At 46.3% G+C, this 25,809-nt stretch overlaps 1 protein-coding gene across 1 annotated transcript; it reads right to left on the bottom strand.

Annotated features, from left to right (window-relative positions):
• Nucleotides 1-11,302: 11,302 nt before the first annotated feature.
• Nucleotides 11,303-17,478, bottom strand: LOC310753781 (E3 ubiquitin-protein ligase RNF4-like). Its single transcript, XM_083595120.1, has 3 exons — nt 17,397-17,478; nt 14,210-14,240; nt 11,303-12,146 (listed from the first exon to the last, which is right to left on the bottom strand). The coding sequence occupies exon 3, from the start codon at nt 12,053-12,055 to the stop codon at nt 11,423-11,425; it is 633 nt and encodes a 210-aa protein (XP_083451246.1). The 5' UTR covers nt 12,056-12,146; nt 14,210-14,240; nt 17,397-17,478; the 3' UTR covers nt 11,303-11,422.
• Nucleotides 17,479-25,809: the final 8,331 nt, after the last annotated feature.

Genomic DNA, 25,809 nt, shown 5'->3' with positions numbered 1-25,809 from the left:
CGGGGTAATCTTCTAGCAAACAAGCTTGGCACAGCAGATCTGAGAGGTGGTTTTCTGCTCCCGGAAAGCCAGCCTGGAAACCAGGTTGCCAGGTGAAGGAAGAAGGGAGAGATCAACCTACACACTTGCCTTCAAAGAATTTCTGGTTGCCTGTGGCTACTAGGATAGTGCTTAAATGTCAGGCTGGCTGACACATCTTAAAAAATACGAGGAAAAACCTTTTTTGCTTTCATTAGCAAAGCTCCTTTGGGGCCCAGAATAGCTAAGCTGAGGAAGACGTGGCTGGTATTACTTGTTTGTTCTTGGTCCTGATCTTGCCTGCCCTTGCACACTCCTGTTGTCTTTGCATATTTAACCAGCATGTCTGTTCCGATTGGAGTCCTATTCCTGCAGTTCCACATCCTTCTCTTTGGCACTTGGGCATTCGGTTCCAGGAGCTGGACCTGAGCACAGAGGCTTTCTTCTACTTGGACTCGACAAAGGAGCAAGAGTGGCTGACAGCTGTGGAAAAGGCTTTGCGTTCCAAATCCAAGTACAAGAAAGTAAGTCCAACCCCACCCATTTCTTCAGCAGCCAGACAGCTGTCAGGAGCTGGAGTGAGGAGGAGGAGGAGGAAGTCAGCAAGAAAAAACACCTGGTGTCAGTGGTGTTTTATTCAAAAGAAGCCAACATTCTTTATTCAAAGAAACCCAAACCGTGCAGGCCTCGTGATCACAGAAACCTTTCCCAACAGGTCTTGCCCCAGTGAGGTAGTTGTGAAGGCTGAAGGTTGCTACCCTCCCACCACTCTCTTAAGTCTCCTCCTCCCCCGGTCCTTCCCAAGCAACCTGAGACTCTGACACCTTGCCTGTCTTTGCTCCCTCCTCTTAATTTCACTGTGTTCTGGGAGACCAGCAGGGAGGGGAGACCCCCTGGCTTCTTCAGCAGCCTGCCTGATCTCTGCCTCTTGACCCCCGCCTCCAGCCTCCACTTCTGCCTCAGATTCTGGGCTGCTGTTTGCCACAGAATCTTCCTGCCCTCCTGCCTCTTCAGTTTACAACACCTCCTCTTGCTCACAGTCTGCTCCCTCTTCTCCCTCTGACGACCCCCCCACCAGTTCCCTGGCTCTGAGCCTTCTTCCCTTGGGGGATCCCCAGTTGGTGCCACCTGCCACTCCTATCTGCATCCAGCCGGCCCAGGACAGCAAGCAATGAACAGAGCTGGTAGACATCCCAGTACCTTGCATCTTCTAGGTGCAGCTGGTGCTCATCTTTGTCAGGAAGGACCAGCTCAGCTGCATCAAGGAAGTGATGAGGGAGACAGTGGGCACAGGCATCATGGGGAAGATGGTGAGTAGACCCTGACAGCGGAATTCCACACGTCTGTCTTTCTGTCTGTCTATCTGTTTTTCTAATCTCTGCCAACCAGTTTCCCCCTCTTTCCTGCTTGCTCACTAACAGCCATCTTTGCTCCGCCCCTGCAGGGTATCAAGGGGTGTGTGGCCGTGAGGCTTGTCTGCAACAATACCAGCTTCTGCATGGTCAATTCCCACCTTGCTGCCCACGTGGAAGACTTTGGGCACCGAAACCAGGATTACAAGGATATCTGTGCCCAGATAATAATAATAATAATAAATAATAATTTTTATTTATACCCCGCCCTCCCCAGCCAAGGGCAGGCTTAGGGCGGCTAACAAGCAATAATTAAAACAAGTTGAATGAATACAACTTAAAAACAAAATTAAAATACAGCATTAAAATATTGAAACATTAAAATGCAGCCTCACCACAGGAGGAGAAAGGCAAAAGGAAGAGGGGGAGGGAATCAAATTGGCTCCAAGCCAAAGGCCAGGCGGAACAACTCTGTCTTACAGGCCCTGCGGAAAGAAATCAGATCCCGCAGGGCCCTGGTCTCATGAGACAGAGCGTTCCACCAAGCCGGAGACAGTGTTAAAAAGGCCCTGGCTCTGGTTGAAGCTAATCTGACTTCCTTAGGGCCCGGGACCACTAGGGTGTTGCTGTTTATGGACCTTAAGGTCCTCCGTGGGGCATACCGGGAGAGGCGGTCCTGTAGGTCTTAAGCCGTGAAGGGCTTTAAAGGTCAAAACCAGCACCTTAAATCTGACCCTGTACTCCACCGGGAGCCAGTGCAGCTAGAAAAGCACTGGGTGAATATGCTCCCATGGCAGAGACCCCATGAGGAGCCTCACTGCAGCATTCTGCACCCGCTGGAGTTTCTGGGACAACTTCAAGGGCAGCCCCACGTAGAGCGAATTACAGTAGTCAAGCCTGGAGGTGACCGTCGCATAGATCACTGTGGCCAGGTCGGGGCAGGAAAGGTAAGGGACCAACTGCTTGATGCGGCAAAGGTGGAAAAATGTCGCCTTGGCTGTTGCTGTAACCTGCACCTCCATGGAAAGGGAGGCGTCAAGGATTACACCCAAACTCTTAATGGAAGGCAATGGCACTAATTGGGCCCCCGCAAGAGAAGGGAGTTGGTCCCTCATCCCCATGCCATCCCAACCCAGCCATAGGGCCTCTGTCTTCGAAGGATTTAGTTTCAATCGGCTCCCACGAAACCAGCCAGCCACAGCTTCCAAGCATCTGGTCAGTGTGTTCGGGGCCGAGTCGGTGTGGCCATCCATTAGCAGATAGAGCTGAGTGTCATCAGCATATTGGTGACAGCCCAGCCCAAAGCTCTGGATAATCTGGGCAAGGGGGCGCATAAAGATGTTAAAAAGCATCGGAGAGAGGATTGCGCCCTGCGGCACTCCACACACCAAGGAGTGGCACGACAACATCTCCCTCCCTAGCACCACCCTCTGTCCCCGACCAGAGATAAAAGAGCACAGCTATGCCCTGTATCCCCACATCGACAAGGTGGTGGTCCAGATGATCATGATTGACCGTGTCAAAGGCTGTTGACAAATCTAAAAGAATCAGCAGTCCTGACCTGCCTCGATCCAGTTGTCTACGGAGATCATCTGTTAGGGCAACCAGAGCCGTCTCAGTCCTGAAACCAGGACGGAACCCGGACTGAAATGGACCTAAAGCCGATGTTTCCTCCAGAAACCTACCAAGCTGTTCAGCAACCGCTCTCTCAATTACCTTACCCAGATATGGAAGATTTGAAACTGGCCGGTAATTGGATAGGTCTAAAGGATCTAGTGAAGTTTTTCTTTAAGAGCAGACACACCACTGCTTCCTTCAGTTCCCCTGGGAATGTCCCCGTGCCAAGGGACAAATTGATAATTTCAACTAGGGGGGTCTGTGCAACATCTGGACACACCCTAATCAGCCAAGACAGGCACAGATCGAGGAGGCAGGTGGTGGGCCTACCAGCTTGGAGGAATCTATCCACATCAGCAGGGAGTAGCCGATTGAAATGGTCCAACACTGGACCCGAAGACAGTCGAGGGGCCTCCAGTTCAGTCACTGTATCTAAATTGGCAGGGAGGTCATGGCGGAGCAACAGGACTTTCTCCACAAAAAAGCTCGTGAATGCCTCACAGCTGTGGGTCGAATTTGTGCTTAAATTTGGTTGTCCTCCTAAGGACATTATCGACCTAATTATTCTAAAAAGTTGTGCCGGGCGAGAGCTAGCGGATGCAATGGAAGCTTCGAAGTAAGATATCTTAGCAGCTTTCATAGCCATCTCATAGGCTTTCATAAGCGTCCTATAAGATGTTCTTGAAGCTCCGTCACGAGTCTGTCACCATACCCGCTCTAGCCGTCTGAGATCCCGCTTCATTTTCTGGAGCGCCTCAGTAAACCAAGAGGCCCGGTTTTGACAGGGTCGCAGATCTCATCGATGGCTGCCAAGAGCCGGTTATTCCAGTCCTCGACAAGGTCATCTAATGAGTCGCCAGGAGGAGCAGGGTCCCGCAAGGCCTGACGGAATCTATCAGGATCCATCAGCCTTCTCGGACGAGCCCAAATAGGCTCGCCACCCGAGCAGGGGAGGAGCAGGAAGTCAATCTTGGCTTTCAGAGCATAGTGATCAGACCATGGCACTTCCACAGGGGGGAGCATGATCACATCTATGCCAGCACCAAAGATCAGATCCAGCGTATGGCCTGCTTGATGAGTGGGGCCCAAAGCAAACTGGGAGAGCCCTAGTGTTGCCATGGAAGTCACTAGGTCCAGAGCCTGTGAGGAGGGGGCGGCATCAGCATGGACGTTGAAGTCTCCCAAAACCAATAGGCTTGGGAACGCCAAGGCCCAGCCCGCCGCCATCTCCAGCAGGTCTGACAGGGTGGCTGCCGGTGCGCTGGGTGGTCGGTACACCAGCCAGACAGCCAAGCTCTCCTTGGTGCCCCACACGAGACCAACACATTCAATGCCAGAGATTGCCGGTGCTGGCAGAGCTCTGAAAGAGCAATCTTCCGGGATTAACAACGCTACTCCCCCCCCCCCCGACCCACAGTCCGCGATTGATGGATGACAGAGAAGCCTGGGGGTGTTATCTCATGTAGGGAGACTACTTCGCCTTCCCGTACCCAGGTCTCCATCACGCAAGCCAGGTCAATCCCCTGCGAGACAAAAAAGTCACGCATGGTGGAGGTTTTGTTGCCTATGGACCTGGCATTGCACAACACCAATGACGGAGGTGGGTAATCCCTGCTCGCCCTACCCTCGTCCCTTGGGATGGGGCGTAGATTGGAAGGGGTTCGAGCATCACTGCATCACTGCATCTCAAAACCCTTCGCCGATAGTGACATCTAGCCCCACCGCCATTCCTCCCTAGCCCTTCAATAGTGGGAATCCCAGACCCCATACTAGCCTCCCCAATAGAGGGGTAACATCCCCTCACTGACAAGTCATCCCTGGGCCAGGACTCCTGGGTCAAAATGGTAAGGGGAAGAGGTGAAGGTTTGATAGGGTAAGTATCCCTAGAAGATAAAACCCAACCAACCGCACCCCAAGCGGGGAGGGCGGTCCCACGGTGTTTTGTTAACTGTCAATCCCCCTCTCCCTCCTGGATTGATTGGAGGACTGTTGGTTCTATCTGTGGCTGTGGGAGTATTAATGATGCATGTGCTATAAAATGTGGGTCACTGGCCAACAAAGAGCCAGCTTCGAGTTTGGAAGATCTGTCCATCCTGTCTCGCCAGGAGTACAGTAGAGAAAGTTGATCATTCTGATAAATTTTTGGAACATTAGGCAAAGGTCCAGATGTAGATTGGGTGCTGGATTTCTCCAGATTGTCAGCAACGTAGAGTTCTTTAGGTGTTGTTGCCATAGAAATGTCGGAGGCGCCAAATTCCTCATCTACTTCGGTGTCGCTTGAAAAGGGAACAGGGAGTTGCACTGATGTCTTTCTATGGGATAAAGAGCTGTTGGACCTCTTTAAATATTGTGCTCTAGGCTCTACTGTCCTTATATTTTCGGTAGAAATCTCAGTCTTTATACTCATTAGCCTCTTCTTCAGGTCTTGCAAATCTAGGCTTACAGAATTCTCTTCTTCCTTCGGGCAGTTAGTATTTCTAGTGTTAAGCTTGCTTTCCCTTGTCCGCATTAGCTTTGACTCTATGCAAGGAACAAATTGCCTCCTTGTTTCATCCTTAAATACCCTCACTGGGCGGAGAGAGTGGAACCACCATAGAGTATCCTTTATCTCCACGAGTCGAGATGGGAGGGCTGATGACCTAAAGGTCATAAATAGGCGCGCGATCTTTCCCAAGGTAGGCAGGAAGTGGAAATTTCCTAGATCTACATTTCGGTAATGGTAATTCAGGAGCTGAGACAAGAACATGCCATTTGGATAGGATTTAAAAAGATATTTCTACAAGCAAGGAGTTTGCCATTAGGGAGCATTAAAACATGCATTCCCTGTGAAATGGTGATTTGTTATTATGCAGATGAGTCTAAGTGAAGACTGTGATTGATTGCATACAAAGCAGCTTCCTAGACGCTGTAAACATACAGCGGCCATCAGGAGTCATTTTATAATGCATTATGTAGCACACGCTGCCCAATTGCTCCTCATGCTGTTCTCTCTTGGAGCAAGCAGGAGAAGCAAAGCACAAGGCCTTGGCACCACATCACGTCTGAACCCGGGACTGTGGCCTTATCATAATAAGCAACAATTGCCAGCCAATCTGAAGTCTCTACTTATGGCTGGCCGGCTGACTGTGGCTTGTTAGGAAGCAACAAACCATGACCAGATGTAATGGGGAAAACAAAGCTTCCAGGTTTGTTTATCCTGCTTGTGCCAGGAGCAAAGGGGGAGAAATGAAGCAATGGTCACAAGCAGAAAGTCGATGGTGATGTGTGAATACATAGATTACAACACCCTTGCACTCACCATGATTAAGGGAGTTCAGCAACGTCTTCTGGCGCAAGCAAAAATAGACCCACTGGGTTTGGGTCCCCCCTTTCCAAACTGGTTCCTACTGGAATCCTGATGGGAGTTTTGTTTAAGATGCAAAGTGTGTTTTGTTGATGCAGAAAAGTGGACTCGATTAACTAAGCAAGCGCATTCAGAGTAGAGTAACTAAACAGGTAACGTTGAATACCAAGAGCTGTTGTGTTTTTCTGAAATCTGTTCAGGCAAAAAGTGTTCAGTACCAGATACACCTGCCCTGTGGTGCTGAAGATTTCTGTGTGGACTTCCGGTCAGCGCCAGCGACCGTAATGGTGGATTTCCTCCGATCTCCGGAGGAAATCGGCTTCGTGGAGCTAGGGTTCTACCGCTACGGCGAAGCGGGGACCCGAAAAAAATCACAGGTGGGGAAGCCTGTGAGCTGAAGGCTCGGCGGGCTCCATTTGCGCCCCCCTCGCTGCAAAGGAGCCTTTTTAAAGGCTCCGGAACGGACCGGGGGTGAGTGGCGCGGAGCTGAGAGCTGTTTACCCGTCTCCGCGGAGTGAAGCCGCATGCCATGGTCGGAGAGCGCTGACTTCTTCCTTTGAACATTTGGACTAAAAGTAACAACCCGTGAGTAATACGGAAATTGGACTTAAAATTTCTTTTTTGGATTTGGCACGAGCGGGGAAGGCGCAAAGAGGAAGTCCGTCTCCCCGTTTTGTAAACATTTTAAAGCAAGGACTAGATAACTAAGGTTGAGAGAACACCTTCTTCCTGAGAGGATAAAAGTAATTAATTTCACGTTTTGGCAGTATAAGTGACTTTGCTGGAGGATAAGAGCTAATTTTGAGAGTGGAACTGTCACCCCCCCCCCCCCAGGACCCGGGAGCGATCTGTGAGAGAACCTGTTGAAGAGACATAGAAGATTTTGACAGCTGTCAAATTAGCTGTCAAAGCTGGGGGGAAAAAGAGACTTTGTTTCTGTTGCCTCGGCTGGTTATATTTGTTACATTCAGGTAATAAATTGTTGAAAATAAAGAGAAAAAAGTTATTTTGACTTTTGGATTGGAACTGAAAGGAATACTAAGTAACCAGAACTCCTCTAGAGGGGGCTCTGGGACATTACAAGAATGGCTGTAAGTGGAAAAATACTGATTGAACTGGAAAAGACTTTTCTTCTTCTGGGAAAACTTCAAGAACAATGCATTGTTTTGGCTATAAATGTTACAACATTGAATGAAACAGTAAATAAATCTGCTGAAACTGGAAGGGACTTGACTCAAGTCTTTGTATCAGAACAAAAAGATTTTGTATCTGAGCTAAAAATCTTTGCAGCTGAACAAGAAAAGAAATCCGAGAAATTTGAGAAAGTGGGGAAAGAGATACATGACAATTTAGAGGGAAAGGAAGGAGGAGCTATAATGCCGCAGATGATTAAGGAGAGCCAGAGGCCTGCTAAGAGGGATATAAAGGAAAAGAAGAATGAGATTATGAAAATCTGGTTTGAATGGAAGAATGAGGAATGGAGAGATCTCCTCATGGGGAGATCTGAAGATTTATGGATTACAAACCTGACTAAAGTGGAAGCTGGAGTTTTTGGGACATTTGGACTTAAAAGAAGCAAGAAACAAGATTTGGACTACAATTTTAAATATGGAGGTCTGGCTGGAAGAAACATGGACCTTATTGGGACAGAGCTACTCCGAGATTTGGCGTTTAATATAAAGGACTACCAAAAAAACCGGCAGAGAGGAAATGAGAGAGACTTAAGAGCCTCGGATGTGAGGTCACCAGGCTGACACCAGATAGATTGATGGACATTTGTTGGAGCTTGAAACCGGGAAAGGTGGGGAGTGGGGTTTTGGGTATCCAAAGGCTGTACAATTATACTTTGTTTTTATATATTTTTGTTTTTGTTACTTATATTAAAATGGGGAACTCGTGAAAGGGAATTGGGGTCGATCTTAGAAAAAGATATTAAGAATAAGTATTGATGCATAAAGAATGAGGTATATGTTAAAATTGGTTAATCAAAAGGATTTAAATATAATAAGGTAAAATTTGGGGATAAGAACTTGTTGAACTAAAAATTGAATTGGAATACAAGAAGGGGAGGTGTGGGGAAGTCAAGGAAATATGTTATTGAAAGAAAGGAATGTAATTATATGTGTGTTTTTTTGTTTTTTTAATATATTTTTTTCTTTATTTTTTGAAAATTTCAATAAATATCTTTTTTTTTTTTAAAAAAAAAAAAAAGAAGATTTCTGTGTGAATTACAGAACATGAACTGGTTACTCGACTAGGAGCCAGGAGCACGTAAAAAGGGAGGGGGCACCTCACAAACATGAATTATATCTACATCACCAAAGGAAAACCACAAATAAACGCTGACAGTCCTTTAAGAACTCATTTCTTATTAAATGCAGGTCAATTGTGTTCAGATGTCTGTGACCCTGTCCTTGAGAAATGGCAGAGGTCACAAAACCTAGCAGAGAATTCTGCCAATTATTCCACCTGTTATTTGCATAGCCTATGGCTTTATTTATGTACCCCAAAAGTAATAGTGTAGTGTCCTGTGGGGGAGGTGTCCAGTCTCAAGTCAAACAAGAGCATGTAATAACCCATCTGAATATGGCAACTGTAAGCTCTGACTCACTTGCTAAATATTCTCCTATCCTGGTCATGGTATCACATGGCAATTGCTGCCTACCGTCAAGAACAGTCCATTATGCAGATGTAGTTTTGGTTACTGCATTTTGCTAACTTGGGTGCCGTTTTTCATCTGCCACCAGACAACTCACCCCCACCCCCCAAAAAAACCGATCACTGCAAGGATTCAGGAAACTGTGTAAGGGTCGAGGCACCCGAACACATCGTTTTGTTAGAACTTTTATGCAACGACTAGACTGGTGAAGTGTTAGGTTCCATACAGCATCGTCCAACAGTAGTGCTTGCTGTACCCCTCCAGTTTGGTGCACATTAAGGATACTGCACAGAAATTCAGTTTTTCCCATCACGACTCAAAGGCGTGACCTCCAAAATACATTGTGCAACTTTCTCCAATGGGCAAAATGCCTTCATGGTGACTGAAACACGAGGCAAAGCAGAGGTGGATTTAGGGCAGTGAAGCTCTTCCCCTGCACAGGATGTGGGGGCCAGAAGGGAGCCTTCCTGCCTCCTTCCCCAAGCCTAGTTAGTGCTCTCCCAGCTTTGGGAATGAGATGAGAGGGCTCTAGGACCCCACCAGAGCCTTGTGCATCCATCCCCAAGCCTGACCCCTCCCCTGCCTGGCTTTTGGAAGGCACCAGGAGGGCACCATATTACCAAGGTCCCTCCCTGGGCAAAGTGTCATTTGTTCTTCAGTAAGAGTGTCTGTGCAAACAGAACAGAAACGGTGATGGTAGGGATGAATGGAAATGACTTTCCGTTGAGCACTCTGTCTTAAGCTCCCCTCAAAAGCTGGGGGATGCATATAGGTTCTGGTAACACCAGACGCATTTGCACAGAGGATTTGATCCCCACAGCCCATGTTCACGGAGACAATGCCATCTGTGGAAGTCCTAACCATGCCACATGATTGCCAGGCTATGTGCAAGTCTAATATGGGGTGTGTGCAGCTAGGCCCCTGCAGCAGGCTGCGGGGAGACTAAGGAAGCCTCCCTTTTGAAAAAGGTGTTCAATCCAGTGCTGAACTGGAAGTGTAACACTGGCCCTCCAAGCTGTCACGGGTGAGATTTCACTATGTTACGAGACGCCTTAAAATTGAATAAACAAGAAACATGGGGGGAAATATTATGAGACTCACCGCAGCCGATTAAGGCCTGGTGAGATGCTGCTGATTAGCTGGATAGCCCATGTTTTCTACCAACGGAAGATTGGCTGGCATACATTTAAGATACAGGTAGGTAGCCGTGTTGGTCTGCCGTAGTCGAAACGAAATAAAAAAATGCCTTCCAGTAGCACCTTAGAGACCAACTAAGTTTGTGATTGGTATGAGCTTTTGTGTGCTCATGTATCTGAAGAAGTGTGCATGCACACGAGAGCTCATACCAAGAACAAACTTAGTTGGTCTCTAAGGTGCTACTGGAAGGCATTTTTTATACATTTAAGAGAAAGTCTTTCATTTAAGAGTTATCAACATAAAACGTTTTAAAGCAATTAGACCTATTAGTACAGCAGCATCCCAAAGTTCAACAGGTCAAGCCATTCATAGTTCCACTATGACTACGTGACAGGGCTGAGAAAGGGAGTCACCGCAACTCAAGTTGACTTCATCATGCGAGGTTCAAGTCTTACATGCTTGCTGCTTGAAACATGGCCCTATGGGTGCAGCTTCCCCACAGCAAAGCGTTTATGAGAAGCAGAGAATTACTTTATCCTCTTCCAACCATTTGAGGAGTGTTTCACATAAATGGCTTAGCTCATCTCGATTGGATTCTGCCCCACGTGGCAACCTCGGTACGGACTCCACTATGAATTGCTCCTTAAGCATATGCCTGGACAGGGAAAGCTGCTCAGATCTAACATGATGGCTGTATTCTCTTCAAGAGAAGACTCGGACCACCAGAAGTTCTTTGTAATAAACCATTTATGCATGCAGCGTTAGAAATGAGCCACAGTGTTGTATAAACCTTGGTCTTTATTAGGGCTACATCAACAGAAAGAGGGGTTTGCCACTAGAAAACAAGTAGATGTGGAACAGACTTCCACCGGTGAGTGGTTGGCTTTGGTTTTTTACAAGGCAAATTGCAAAAAGAAGCTGCAGGTTGTATTATCATAGATGACTATGAATAGCCTAGTCTTGAATAGATGAGTTCACTCGACATCAGTCTTTTCTCAAAGCAGCAACAGAAGTAGAACAGAAATGAGATATCGGCACAAAGCAATGTGGCAACAGCAGACATATCCTCCAAGCTGTTCTTCAAACGTCTACAGACCTCAAAAAATGTGAGCTGCAAAAACCTTAAAGCAAAACGAAGCTAAAACAGTACAACTGGACTATAAGGAGGCGAACTGGGAAAAAGTGAAATTGCTAACTGTCATATTGAAGTCATATATACTGTACTTGGTGTGTTCTTTGGAGTTCACTCATGTTTATGAAGGCCACATTAGACTGTGTTCAGGAACACCCATGTCTTCACATATAAATTGGATGATACTCCTTTGGAGTGAGTTTCCTCCTACAAATTGGGCAAAAGTTACCATACCTAAGAAAATTGCTGAGGCACTGACTACAGAAGATGTGGCCACATGTTGTTGACACTATAAGCCGTCCGCTTTGCACAATCTCTGCAAAGCTGTCTATGCAAATTCCACAACTCAAAGTGCCTGAGGATCTTGCAAATTCCCTCCTTCCCACTTCTCTGGGGAGCTTTCTAGTGGCAAGAGCACCACTCTGTGTGTGTCTGCTATCACCACCACCACCACCACCACTAAATATGAGGCTGTCAGACAATGGTTGAGGTCTGAACTCTCTATTGGGCTGCTGCCCACTCTCTCCAACAAGCACAAGAGAATCGTCTTGCGTAAGATCAACAACTATAGGTTCTGAAGTTTCACAAGTGAGGTCAACTACTTCCACATCCATACTTCTATCATTAAGGCTGTGTGGCAGGGAGGCGGAGGCAGAGGAGGAGGGGATACAGGGTTCAGAAGCAGTTCCCACCATCATCTTGTCCAGAGTATGAGGAGGTCTTGCGGAGGTGTTGCGACTGCCCCTCTTGCTGTTGCTGTGCTGGGTTGCATTACATTCTGCACTTGTTGAACTCATGATGCACAGGGATGGGAGAGGCACAGGCTGCAGAGTACTTGCTTCCCCCCTTATCTCTGTGTGCTGCTCCCTGCTTAGTCGCCAAGCAATTCTGTAATGTGATAAGGATGATGATGAATGCTCTCTCTAAAGCAACTTGATGCAACTGGTGACGCTTTGGAGCACCGTGACTTTCTTAGAGTTGTCTCTTTTATAGCAGGTACTCCGAAGCTGGAGCAAGTTCAACATCTCGAGGAGTTCCTCAACCTCGGCCCTCCAGATGTTTTTGGCCTACAACTCCCATGATCCCTAGCCAGCAGGACCAGTGGTCAGGGAGGATGGGAATTGTAGTCTCAAAACATCGGACGGGCCGAGGTTGAGGAAGCCTGAGTTAGGGTGTCTTTCGTGTTACTCTATAGAACTGCATTCACATGGGAAGAAACAGGATTAGGCTAAGAAGCAGGCACACAAAGATTCATTTTCTATCTTTCAGCCAAGAGATTAGCTAAAACAATTAGGATTATTCCGAGGTGGAGCATCTTTCCCTACCTTGACAGTCCTCTTTATACAAGAGTCTGATAAGGATAAGGGAAGAACTCATGATGAATGTCTCTTCTTCAAGAAGAACCAGGGCACATAGCCAAGCTGAGGATGATGGGAAATCTTAAATGAAATTCATTGGAGTTGCCTCTACTAGAGCGCACCTCCTATGGCTGCTCTTGCAAGAGGTATTTTCCAGGTATGACACATTCAGTGTGTACACCCAACAGGGTGGATAAAAATCAATGATTTAAAAAAGAATAATTAAAAAATCTGTTTTTTATTTAAATTGGATTTTTAAAATAAAATGCTTTTGGAGGAAAGATCTTTCTAAAGATAGTTTTCTATTTAAGTTACATTATAGTCCAAAGGCTATTCATCAGGAAAGAAGTATTTGTTTTAAGTCTTTCATGTGTGCTAAAACTCAGTCTAAGTTTTTTTTGGGTTTTTTAACAAAAAAAAACCCCACGTTTAACCACATCAGTTAACAAACATGGATACATATGCTATAATTTTATTGTTTTAGTTAAATACGCTATTTAAATTGTTATTAAGGAAATGATTATTTTTCTCCTTCAGCTGTCCACGGAGGCGCAGGTCAATTCTGTGTCCAGGGCAGCTGTTTACCAGCTCCATCTGGTACGCAGGATGAGACCCTCCCTGCCTGCAGACTGTCTCGCCAGAGTGGTGCATGCTCTAGTTATCTCCCGCTTGGACTACTGCCATGTGCTCTACATGGGGCTACCTTTGAAGGTGACTCGGAAACTGCAATTAATCCAGAATGCGGCAGCTAGACTGGTGACTGGGAGCGGCTGCCGAGACCACATAACACCGGTCTTGAAAGACCTACATTGGCTCCCAGTATGTTTCCGAGCACAATTCAAAGTGTTGGTGCTGACCTTTAAAGCCCTAAACGGTCTCGGTCCAGTATACCTGAAGGAGTGTCTCCACCCCCATTGTTCTGCCTGGACACCTGGGTCCATCTCCAAGGGCCTTCTGGAGGTTCCCTCGCTGCGAGAAGCCAAGTTACAGGGAACCAGGCAGAGGGCCTTCTCGGTGGTGGCACCTGCCCTGTGGAACACCCTCCCACCAGATGTCCAAGAGAACAACAACTACCAGACTTTTAGAAGACATCTGAAGGCAGCCCTGTTTAGGGAAGCTTTTAATATTTGATGGATTACTGTATTTTCATATTTTGTTGGAAGCTGCCCAGAGTGGCTGGGGTAGCCCAGCCAGATGGGCGGGGTATAAATAATAAATTGTTGTTGTTGTTGTTGTTATCAGGGAGAGCATTGGTGCCAAAATGAGTTTGGCAAAGAATGGATTTTTAAGGGAGTCTTTCTAGTGAGCACAGTGCACTGGTGAGGCTGCACAGAAGCAGCGTCAAATGCTGAGGCACAACATGGGGAAACTTCTCGAATTTGCAAAGGGGATTTTTTTAAAAAAAAAAAAGTCTTGAAGTGCAAACTTTGAAAAGAACAAAAAGTTGCATGATCCCTCCATAGCTTCTCGTTTGCCCAAGGCGGCAGTACACTGTTGTGCATCTCGATCGGGCTCACAGTCAAAGCGACTGCACAGAAGCAGCGTCAATATTGTCCACCTCTTTTCCAAAGACTTTAAGTAAAACAAACTTACCCAGTAGCTTCTTTGGAAGCCGCCCTCGGACCTACAGCAGGAGGAGAGACACAGAAAGGAGTTAGATCTCCAGTATGGCCCATGCTCAAACATCCAAGGAAGCATCCTGGCTCTTTTACTGCAGCTGCATAAGCATTGCTGGGGTCTAGCATGGGCAAAAGTGCACAGATTGAGAGACTGCTGTATCCTTGCAAAATCTTTTCCTGTGGCTTTTTGCCAGTTCCTCTGACAGATAGTGGCAAGAGTGTTGAACTAAGACTGGGCAGACCAGGGTCCAAATCCACACTAGGCGTGAAGCTCACTGAATGCCCAGTCCCTGCCTCTCAGCGTGGCTGTGGGACTAAGTGGGAGGGAGGAGAACTCTGTACCGTCCCTTGAGGACTTGGCAGAGCAATGGTTCCACAGTAGCTTCACTTCTCTCGATCACATCAAAGTCGATGCATCGCCACAAATTGGCCAAAGACCTGCCTGACTCTGAACTGGTGAGGAGCAGCAAGGATGGGACACTTTAGCTGCATGCTCCTGTCCCAAGAACCCAGAAGATGACTAAGCGCTTAAGGGCAGGGCTGAGGTTTTGTCAGGAGACAAAGGTTCTTGAGAGCAGAAGCAGGCCAGGCCTAGGCAGCGCGGCCTACGAGGGCTACACAAATCTGTCAAGCCTAAGTGTTAGCAGTCAAATGCTGGGTCACTGTGACTCGGGACTCATCTTGGGTTCCCTATAAATGTAACCAGCCATCTCTGTGGGCCTCAGTCTGTGTGTAGAGTGTGTGTGTCTCAACCAGTATGTTGTGTTGTTGCAGACAGAGCGGCTCCAGGACTCCAGTTAATCAGTAACTAAGAGCTGTGCCTCTGGGAAGACGAAGAAGGCTGCTAGGAGCACTCGGTGTATGCTCTTTGACTATGCTGTTTCTGAACAAGTTTATTTTCTTCAGTAAACTTTTATTCTGTGTATGAAGAAGACCCTGCGCTGATTAACTGACCGCCGTGTGACAGTTTTCCCTCATGTATTGAAGGCCTGCACTGGGAGGGCTTTTGCCAATTCCTCCGACAGTCACTGTGCGGTGGTGGTAAGGGTGCTGGACCCAGGGTCCAAATCCACAGCAGGCCATGAAGCTCGCTGAGTGACCATGGGCCAGTCACTACTTCTCAGGGCCATAAGCATTATATCAAGTCAATATTGCGAGGAACAACTGCATAGCTGAATTGAAAACCCCTAGACCAATTAAGGGATCAATATTAAGACCACAACGTATCACTTATAGATCAAGCAAACCTGTGGCTGATTAATTTATTCATTTTGAAGTGTTCTACTCTCCTTTCCGGTTGAGAGAGTAGCTCTCTGTATGTTACAACAGACTACCATAAGCGAACAAGCGGCACACAGACAATCCAGCACTCTTTGGGCTGGTGGACAGCGTGCTAACCACTTGGGTTAAAGTGGTTATTCTTTTAGGTTAAAGAATATGTAAGTGATTGGCTGCACTATTGCCAAGTCAATGAAATGTTTAAACAGGATTTGAGGGGAAAAGGATTTGATGATAACAAATCAAAATTTGAAATTGATGTATTGAATAATAAATAAAAAATTTTGTCTAAAATGTATAAATTGCTGCTTGAATGGCATTTGAAAGATGAAGAGGTAAAGTCGGTTATGATACACTGGGCCAAAGATTTGGGGTATAATATACAGTTAAAAGATTGGGGAAAACTGTGGAAGGAAGGATTAAAATTTACTGCATGCAATGCTTTGAAAGAAAATGTGATGAAAATGATGTATAGGTGTTATATCACCCCAGTAAAATTAGCTAAAATGTATAAAATAAGTAATAAATGTTGGAAATGTAAAGAAAAGGAAGGACCTTTTTATCACATGTGGTGGGAATGTAAAAAAGTGAAAAGCTTCCGGGAAATGATATATAATGAGATGAAAAAGATGTTGAAACAGACATTAAGAAACCAGAAGCATTTTTACTTGGCATTGTAGGAGATGATATTAATAGACAGGATTGTAAGTTGTTGTTATATGCAATGACTGCAGCAAGAATATTATTGGCACAAAAATGGAAGCAAGAAGAACTACCAACGAAAGAAGAATGGAGGGTGAAGTTGATGGACTATGCAGAATTAGATAAATTAACAGGAAGGATTCGAAACCTGCGGGATCAGAGATTCAGAGAAGACTGGAGTAAATATATGAACTATTTGAAAAGTAATTGGGATGAACAGATTACGCTAGTAGGAGTGCAAGAAGTTTGGTAAGGTGGATAGTTTGAAATACTGCAAGAAAGTCTACGAAAAGCATTATTAGTTAAGGATAATTAAATGTAATCTAGAAATTAAGAAATGCAGAATAAGAGATAAAGAATGGGAAATCATCAGAGGTGTTGACGGAAGTCTAAAATATTGTATAAGATGAGAAGATCTGTTGTATGACTGTTGGAACTGATATGTTTTTATAAAAAATGATGGATGGCATTGAGAAAGCGGGTAGGGAAAAGTCCTTCTCCTGCTCTCAAAGAATCATAGAACTGCAGGCTCTCACCAAACTCTCTCTGTGTCCCGTAATGTCTGTGGCTCTGCTCTGAGTAAGATCAGGTCGGCCCCCACGTTCAGCTCTCTAACCGCCACACCACACTGCCTTCCCTTTGCACGCTCGGGAGCTGTCTTTGGCTCCTTGCTGCCTATACCCTCAGAAGACGAATCCCCACCCCTCGCTTTCGGAGGGAGCCGCTGCTGCCATCTGTGCCTGGCGTGCACGGGTGGCTCACGCCTCTTGCGCGCTCGCTCTTGTATCATGTCCTGCTGCAGCCTCGGAGGGCAAGCGCCTCTTCCCTGCCTTGCCCGCTTCCCGTGAGAAAGCCTGTGGGAGCCACACTTTCTCCCTGGCTGCAGGTCTCGTCTCTCGCCCACTGCACGCAACTTCACATTCACACACGCGCAGCCATACACGGGTCTGCCGCCCTTTGGGCGCGCACCTTGCCTCCTTGCCGTGCTGGCAGTTCTCTCAAGCAACAGGTGTAATAAGAACAACACTTTCCTGGCGATTTTCCTGCAAGAAAGCTCCCTCTCCTTGTTGGCGCAACAGGCAGACGCAACATTTCACCCCCTCCCCTAAATGTCTACTCAGAAGTAAGTGCATTGAGTCAGATCGGGCCAACTAGTCCCAGGTAAGTGCGTACACACTTACTTTGGAGTAAGCGACAGCAGGCGCTGCAGCCTCCGTGCCCTTCTCGGGAGTCCGCCGTGAGCCCCACGGCGGGAAGCTCTGCTGCTCACGAGGCCAGGTCCCTGCCAGGCGCATGCGCGAGCGACCAGCTCCTGCTCTCCCATCTGTGCAATAGTTTCAAGGAGTTTCCCCAAAGAAATCTGGAAGCAGATTTTATTCCCATCCTTGGGAATCATTTGTGTGCCATATCTTTTTCAGGGGTTCCATTGATAACCTACATGAAGCAATAGAGAGTATAATTGAGAATCTAATCCTTCCCCCCCTCTCTATCCATTGCAATTTTCAAATTTGGTTCAGGGTGACTGTTTTTCTCACCCTCTCCAGTTGCACATCCAGACTCAGGCATGCTCATGGGTGAGCTGTGTGATAAACCGGTGGAGACAGGGTTTTCATGTATGGGGGGGTACTTTGTACATGCTCAGAAGCACCCTCACACATATCCCAAGGCATGTGGATGAAAGCAGGCAGTGCCAAGAAGGCGTGTCTGTGTGTTTGTGTGGGCACTAGGGGTGTAACTTGTTGACTTTTCTTTTCTTCCCCCAGTTTCCTGTATCATAAAGGGACGCACTTTTGCTTAGAAACACAGGAAAAGGGACTAAGTATTCTCAGTTATGGAAAAAGGTCATTCCAAAATGAAAAGTTGGAAACATCGTATATGTAACGTTACTACTCATAACTATGAGCACTTTTTAAAACTTCATGGAACTGTTTATAACTTTTACAGCTGCCTGGAACTTCCTCAAACTGTGGAGAATGTTCAAGAAGAATCCAAATATTGGTCTATAGGGAAAGACTTGTGGGCAAACAACTAAACTTCTTAATTTTTAATATTTCTTTCTGTGGCAATATACAATTGTGGTTGGAGAAACCCAGCTGATTAAATATAATCAGAATCATAATCATTACAATGTCACACAAGATCCTCAATTTATTCTCAGCAATAAGAAGTGATGACCCATGTGTATTAGAAAATTTGCAAGCTCTATTTTTCCTGGATACATGCTATGCATATTACATACTACATTGTTTATTTATTTTTTGTTTAAATCGGGTGCTCAGCTTCTTCTACCATTGCAAGGAAATAGCCTCCTATCCTGAGCAGTACTGAGTGTCCAGCCAAGCAGTGGACTGGGATGCGGGCCTCACTGGAGTCCCTTGGGCACGCCCATTGTGCAGAACCTGGCTGGCCGGAGCCCCCTCTGACAGCAGGCACCATGTGGGGGGGGGGGGAGAGAGATCTGCTCGGTGGTGAAGTGCCCCCACTTTGCATGCCAAAGGCTCCAGGTTCAATCCCTGGCACCCCCACCCCCCCTTAAAAGGACCCTTGGCCGGAGAGCTGGTGCCAGCACAGCAGACAATACCGGTGGGTTAGATGGACACCAGTGTCCGCCAGATTCTTCTGTTCTGTGCCTTGGCAGAGATGCTGTGATGAAACTTTGGGCCCCAGCTGATGGTGGTTGATGGGAGTTGTAGTCCAAAATATTTCTTTGTTTGCATTTGTATCCCACCTCGTTCTCCAAGGAGCTTAACGTGGCAGAGGTACAGGGTTCTCCCTTCCCGATTGAATCCCATTGCAGCACTCTCTAGCAATACCATTGCAGTGCCTTTGAGTGCATGCAGAGTGCCCATACCCTGTGATGCCTTGCGACTGGCCTTCGCGTGGCTTTATCCACCAGGGGTTGCCGCGAGGGGCGGAGAAGGGCTATAGTTCAGAAGGTCCCAGGCTTAGTCCCCAGGGACATCTCCAGCAAGCAGGGCTGGGAGAAGACTATGAGGAGATGCTGCCAGTCAGTGGAGACAATTCCGAGCTCTATAGACCAGGAGTCTCTGACTTGGCAAAAGGCAACTGCCCCACATTCTTCTGTTCTTCTATTATTTTGCGTGGAGGAAATGGGCGCACGAAAAAGGGAGCGAAAGAGAAGGAGGGGCACACATTTCAACACGACACCCTGATCGGGTGCTATTTATTTATTCATTCAGTGCATTTATATCCCCTCTTTTCCTCGGAGGAGCTCAATGTGACATCCACGTGGCGTCCAGAGTGGTGCAATCTAATCCCAACGACAACCCTGTGAGGTAGGCTAGAGTGACAAGCAGTGACTGGCCCGGGGGGGGGGCAACTTGTATGAAATATTGTGGGAGGGCAGGTAAGCCCCTTCCCGCATAATCGACTGTCCCACCCAAATATTTTATTAGGGGGTGGGGAAAGGGACCTCGACCCCTAGGAGTTGGCTTCCGTGGACTGGCCTCTAATGCCACACGCAGGGAGCTTCGAGGCCGAGTGGGAGGATTTGAACCCAGGTCTCTCCCAGGTCCTAGTCTGACAAAGTAATCACTATGCCACCCCGGATCTCTTAAAAAGAGCTCCTTCAACAACGGAGGCCAAAAGGCAACATGAAAGTGTGGTGATTTGGGAGGACTAGAGGAAAGGGAGGGGGCGCTGACACCAGCCGCTCTTAAAGGGCTCAAAAGAAGAGGAAGGATGTGCACGAGAGCAGGAGTGACGCGAGGAATCAGGGCATCATTGGCATGGCGCATAATTGCGCAGGGGTGCGCGCAGACCTCGATGCACGCAGCCTCAAGCGCTTCTGGTTCACTCTTCGGCGGCCGATCCCGAGCGATCATTGGCTGCTGGAGACGCGGGGAGGTAGAGATAACAGAGGCCGGAAACATCTTTGCTAGCGGCACCGAGGAAACTCAGCGGTAGGCAGAGGACTTCCCAAGGTGGCAGAGAGGGGGAGCCCACGGCCATGTTGGCTGCCAGTCCGGCGAGCGACGGGCTACGGGGGGTCGACCACACCTGAACTCCCCATTCTCATTTCCCGTCGACCGGCTTGCAGGAATTGGTGGGACTTTGCTGGGAGGTCCCTTCCCTAGCTTTCTGAATGATTTAATTTGTAATGCACTGCCTTTCTGGCCAAGGAACCCAAGGCGGCTCACCATTTTCGAATGCAGAAACCAATAAATTATACAGCATAAACCAAGAAGTTCTCGCTGAAGTAGGAACCAGACCGAGGTGAGGAGTTGAGTTTTGGCGCGCCTCTTCCGCTCCAGATGTGGTCCCCAGGCTCCAGCAGCCTCTGGAGAGCCGCAGGCCCCTCAACCCCAGCGCTCCGAGCTTGGGGAGGGCTGTTGCGCCAGCAGCCTGCTTCCAAGATGCATCTGGAGGGTGGTCTTATAAGAATTTGAAGGTCTTAGATAGGTCATAAATGTTCATAAATGGACCAAGCAAACACGTGCATAAATATAGAAACCACATGTCTGGAGCAGCACAGGAATACAGTCCTGAAACCATTTTGACTCCCAAACTGACCAAATGTTTCTCTCCAAGGAGGGAGAGGGAACCTTCCCATTGTCCCAGGAATTAAGTGATTACCATCTCAGAGGACTGGCCACGTTCCCCAGGTAATCCAATCAAGTGACCATTAACAGGTAACCTGCCAGACAGGAGATAAACAACGCACTCAGATTTCTGTTGTAGACCGCCTTTTCTATGATGTAGGTGTGATGTATCTGGGGGGTGGTCTTGGGCTACACCCCTTCTGTGATGTATGTATGATGTTTCTGGGGGTGGTCTTGGACTCCAGGGCGGGCAATTTAAAATGTCTATATAAGGGTGGGCACACCTTTGTTGTGGGCCCTCCTCCCTCCTCCTGCGTGTGAGGGGAGCACCCTGTTGCAACAGCTTTAATAAAGATCAGGCTTACTAGCTGCTTTGCTTCTCAATATTCTCTGGTTGACCTCTGTTATCTTCTCCTACCAATAGGGAACCCACTTAAGGACTCTATACGGGCTCTTGCATACCCCATAAGGGACGAAGGGCAGATTTGGTTTACAACAGAGGGCAGCGTGAGAAAAGCATATCGGACCAGCAAGGTCTTTGGTTGGACTTCCCAATGTCAGCTGCTGGCTGGGCCGCTGGCTTCTAGCTCATGCACAGACCGCTGGGGTGCACAGATGGGGCAGGTAGTTCCCACTCCAAATTAAGTTTTTTTTAAAAAAATTCTCATTAAAGAATTCTATATATATCTACTTTTCCATCCCCACTTTCCCCCACTTTTTCTATTTACTTATTACAATGGTGTTTCCCCCCCCCTTCTCTTTTCTGAACAAACAAACAAACAAACCATTTTCAGTAGGATTTTTTGTGTTTTCTTTTTCTTTCTTCTTTTTCTCTCTATCTCTTTTCTCTCTTCCTTATCTTTTCCATCTTGTCTTATGTCTCACACTATAACTTGAATCACCACAGCAACTTTTGATTTTTTTTTTTTTTAAGAATAATTTTTATTAACAGGCCAATCACATCACATTATTCAAATCACATTGGTTCCAAATTATACAGCCAAATTTTAAATTTTTTGGGTGTACCCATATATCAAGCTCCGCACGAGTCCAAAGTTCCGGATAAATCCAGACATCCCTTATTTTGCTGCATTAATTAATCAGTTCTATCCAGTTCAATCCAGATAGTCCTTTATATTTTCTTGATCTTGTTTGTTGTCATACGTTCCTTTCTTTGCGATCTCTGATGATTCTCACAAGCAGACTAAAAGCTGGCTTCTCTGTGTGGGTTCTTCATTGTCCTTTTATTTTCCAGGCTAGCCAAATAAATCAAATAGATCAGGGGGCTCTGTCAGGTCAAACTTTCAGTTCCATACTCCTTCTCTTCTCCAACATTCCTGAATCTCCTCCCCCATCTCTTTTTTTTCTCCAGCAGCCTGTCTTTGCGAGACGCCATTTTTTAACTGCGTCATAAAAATTCCTCAGCGTTCACCGATTATTTTCCACCTCCCACACAGTTCTTAAACTTCTGCTTATGAATCTTAAAAGACACAACGATCTTATTTCTTTCTTTCTGGAGTGGAGGGTTATTTTTGTCACATCATATACGGAAAATAAAAAGTTTTTCCTCCACCCCCCCTTTGTTCCAAACGTACAGTCTCTTGGTGACGACACATCAAAAGATTTACTTATCCGTCCGTCGCTCTCGGTCGCAGAGATCCATTATTCAGCAGCCTTATCGTCGAGCTTTACTTGATATATGTGCTTCAGCCTCAATTCCAATTCATCTGTTTCCAATTATAATTCCGGGCTGAAGCAACCAGCACGCGCTAATCAGAATCGGCGTCAGGAAGAGCTGACTTCACCGAGGGCTCGTGCCAAGTGTTCAGCACCCCCATCTCTCGGATCAGGGGGTGCCTTGTGAACACCGCTGGCCAGGCAGCACCCCACCACACCCTGGTGGGGAGGGAAGGCTGCATACTTCCCATAGCAGCCCCTAAATTACCTCGTGTGGGTCAGAGAGATGTTATTGTCGGCCATCTTCCAACGCGCCCCCTGGTGGCCACTGCAACTTTTGATTTTTAAATAGAATTCCATTAGCCTTTACATTTTTAACTTTGGACTCTTATCTGCAAACTCCCAACACCACCTCCCCACCTTAACACTGGGAGGGCCATGTCCCCGGAATTTGTGAAGACAGGATTCTCAAATATACCTCTTCCTTGCGGCTCCTGGAGTATTGCTGGCAATGGCTGGAGTTTTTATTCAAGCTCCTGGACCTTCATAGGCAATGCTTGATCATCCTGAAGTACTGTTTCCGCCCCCGTCTTAGGGCTATTGGGCGCCTTCTTCAGTATTTCAACATCCTGGAGAGGACAGACACTTCCTGCTAGACATTTACTCCAGACATTTACAGAAGGCACAGAGGCACTGGTTGAAGAAGTTGGGAATGAGCAGACAGTGCTATTGCTGAGAAGGAGCTCCACCCCAGGGTGCTAAAGAGCTCTTGCCCTAGCCTGCAGGTGCCAGAAGGCCAAGGGCTGGTGTTGCAGTGGTGGTACTTCAGAGGAGTAGGAGAAAAGGCTGCTCTGGATTCTGGGTATATAAATGGCCTTGCCTGAAGCTTTGGATTGTGCTCTGCATTAGCAGAGAGGCTCTACTTAGTTGCAAATGAAGCACATTTCAGTTATTATAGAAACCGGTGTTTTCATGCATGCTTGTTGAGAAACTATGTGAACTAGACAGCCGCTGTTTTAAACTGGCCCTTTTTCTGGCAGGTTGAACGATTAAAGTTGACTTGATTAACTTCATCCACCAACTACCCTTCTAAGCAACCAGAGCAATTACAAATAAAAGGCTCTCCAACCGTGCGCTATCCCTATCTGCAAGCAAGCTCTCCCACAAAGTGTTCTATGAGACACATGAGCCAAATAGCCGAGGAGACAGTTTTTTAGCTGCCTGTCATTCATACACTTTATACTGAAAGGATTTCAGGGGCAGATGCTCTTTTTCTGCATGGAGTGTGGGGGTTGCCAAAGGGGCACTATTCAGACCTGCATTCATGGCTTATGAGTCGTAGCTGTGTGACAACTGCACATCATGCTGATGTGTTCAAGGGCTGATGTTGCACTTCCAGGTAGAAGAGCTCATTGGCATTATTTTAGGCTCTGTGTCAATTGACTTTGTGACATGATGGGGGGGGGAGTTATTATTTTTAGAGTATTTACCTGCAACCTCTTATGTGGGAATCTCAAGGTACTTTACAACTAGGTCAGAAAATAGGCAAACATTGAAATGCAGCAGAATAAACAGGCCTACAGTAAAAAAAATATCCTTCAAAGCCCATATTGGCTGGCAGCAGCATCCCCCCAAATCCATGATGGATAAGGCCTCCTTTCTAGAAGGGGGAGCAGAGGCTGCCCCCACCCACTGCTCTCTTCTCCCAGGCATCTGAAGAGACAAATGGCTCCCCTTCTCTCTCTTTTTTTTTTAAATAAATTTTTATTGGAGTTTTACAAAAGAGAAAAATAAAAATTCACAGAATAAAAAAAAACCACAGATAAAAATAAACATTACACAAAAAATACACAAAAAACAGCTAATTAAGAAAAAAGAAATTTGATAAAAGAAATAAAACAAATCCATTTTTCTCAGTATCCTCAATTTCATATGCTTATATCCTTGACCTCCTCACACCTCCCCCCTTTTGTGTTCCCATTTGCATACTTAATTCAGCAAATTCTTCCCCTTTTTCAAATATTTTAACTTTATACCATAACATATTATACCTCGATATTTTCAACCATTTATCAATACATTTTTTACATAATCTTATTAACTTTTGTCACTAATTACCACTTATTACCAATCCAAGCATAATTTTAACATTCATTAATTTTACAGTATTTCTGAAGATAGTCTTTAAATTTCTTCCAGTCTTCTTCCACCAACTCTTCTCCCAGGTCTCGGATTCTGCCAGTCATTTCCGCCAATTCCATATAGTCCATCAGCTTCATCTGCCACTCTTCCAGGGTGGGTAGCTCTTGTGTCTTCCAATACTTTGCGATGAGAATTCTTGCTGCTGTTGTTGCATACATAAAGAAAGTTCTGTCCTTCTTTGGCACCAATTGGCCGACCATGCCCAAGAGAAAGGCCTCTGGCTTCTTAAGGAATGTATATTTAAATATTTTTTTCATTTCGTTATAAATCATCTCCCAGAAAGCCTTAATCTTTGGGCACGTCCACCAAAGGTGAAAGAATGTTCCTTCATTTTCCTTACACTTCCAACATTTATTATCGGGCAAATGATAGATTTTTGCAAGCTTGACTGGTGTCATGTACCACCTGTATATCATTTTCATAATATTCTCTCTTAGGGCATTACATGCCGTAAATTTCATACCTGTGGTCCACAACTGTTCCCAGTCAGCAAACATAATGTTATGACCAACATCTTGTGCCCATTTAATCATGGCAGATTTAACTGTCTCATCCTGCGTGTTCCATTTTAGCAGCAAGTTATACATTCTTGAGAGTGTTTTAGTTTTGGGTTCTAACAATTCAGTTTCCAGTTTTGACTTTTCCACCTGGAAACCTATTTTTCTATCCAAGTTGTAGGCCTCTCTTATTTGAAAATAATGCAGCCAATCTCGCACCTTGTCTTTTAGTTTCTCAAAACTCTGCAATTTCAATTTATCTCCTTCTTGTTCCAATATTTCCCAATATTTCGGCCATTTGGCCTCCATATTGGACTTTTTCAGTGCCTTTGCTTCCATTGGTGACAACCACCTTGGGGTTTTATTCTCCAGTAAGTCTTTATATCTTAGCCAAACATTAAACAATGCTTTCCTGACAATATGGTTTTTAAATGCTTTATGAGCTTTAACCTTGTCGTACCACAAATATGCATGCCATCCAAAAACATTATTAAAACCTTCTAGGTCCAAAATGTCTGTGTTCTCAAGAAGCAGCCATTCTTTCAGCCAACAAAATGCGGCCGATTCATAATAAAGTTTCAGGTCTGGCAGGGCGAATCCACCTCTTTCTTTAGCGTCAGTTAGTATTTTAAATTTTATTCTGGGCTTCTTGCCCT

Source organism: Podarcis filfolensis (assembly GCF_964270895.1).
Source record: "Podarcis filfolensis genome assembly, chromosome: W".
In the NCBI taxonomy this organism is placed as follows: domain Eukaryota; kingdom Metazoa; phylum Chordata; class Lepidosauria; order Squamata; family Lacertidae; genus Podarcis; species Podarcis filfolensis.
This window is presented reverse-complemented; position numbering and strand designations above follow the sequence as displayed.

Bases quoted from the DNA above. Each gene is read 5' to 3' on its own strand.
- LOC310753781 (XM_083595120.1), bottom strand. From the start codon at position 12,055: ATGAGTTCAACAAGTGCAGAATGTAATGCAACCCAGCACAGCAACAGC.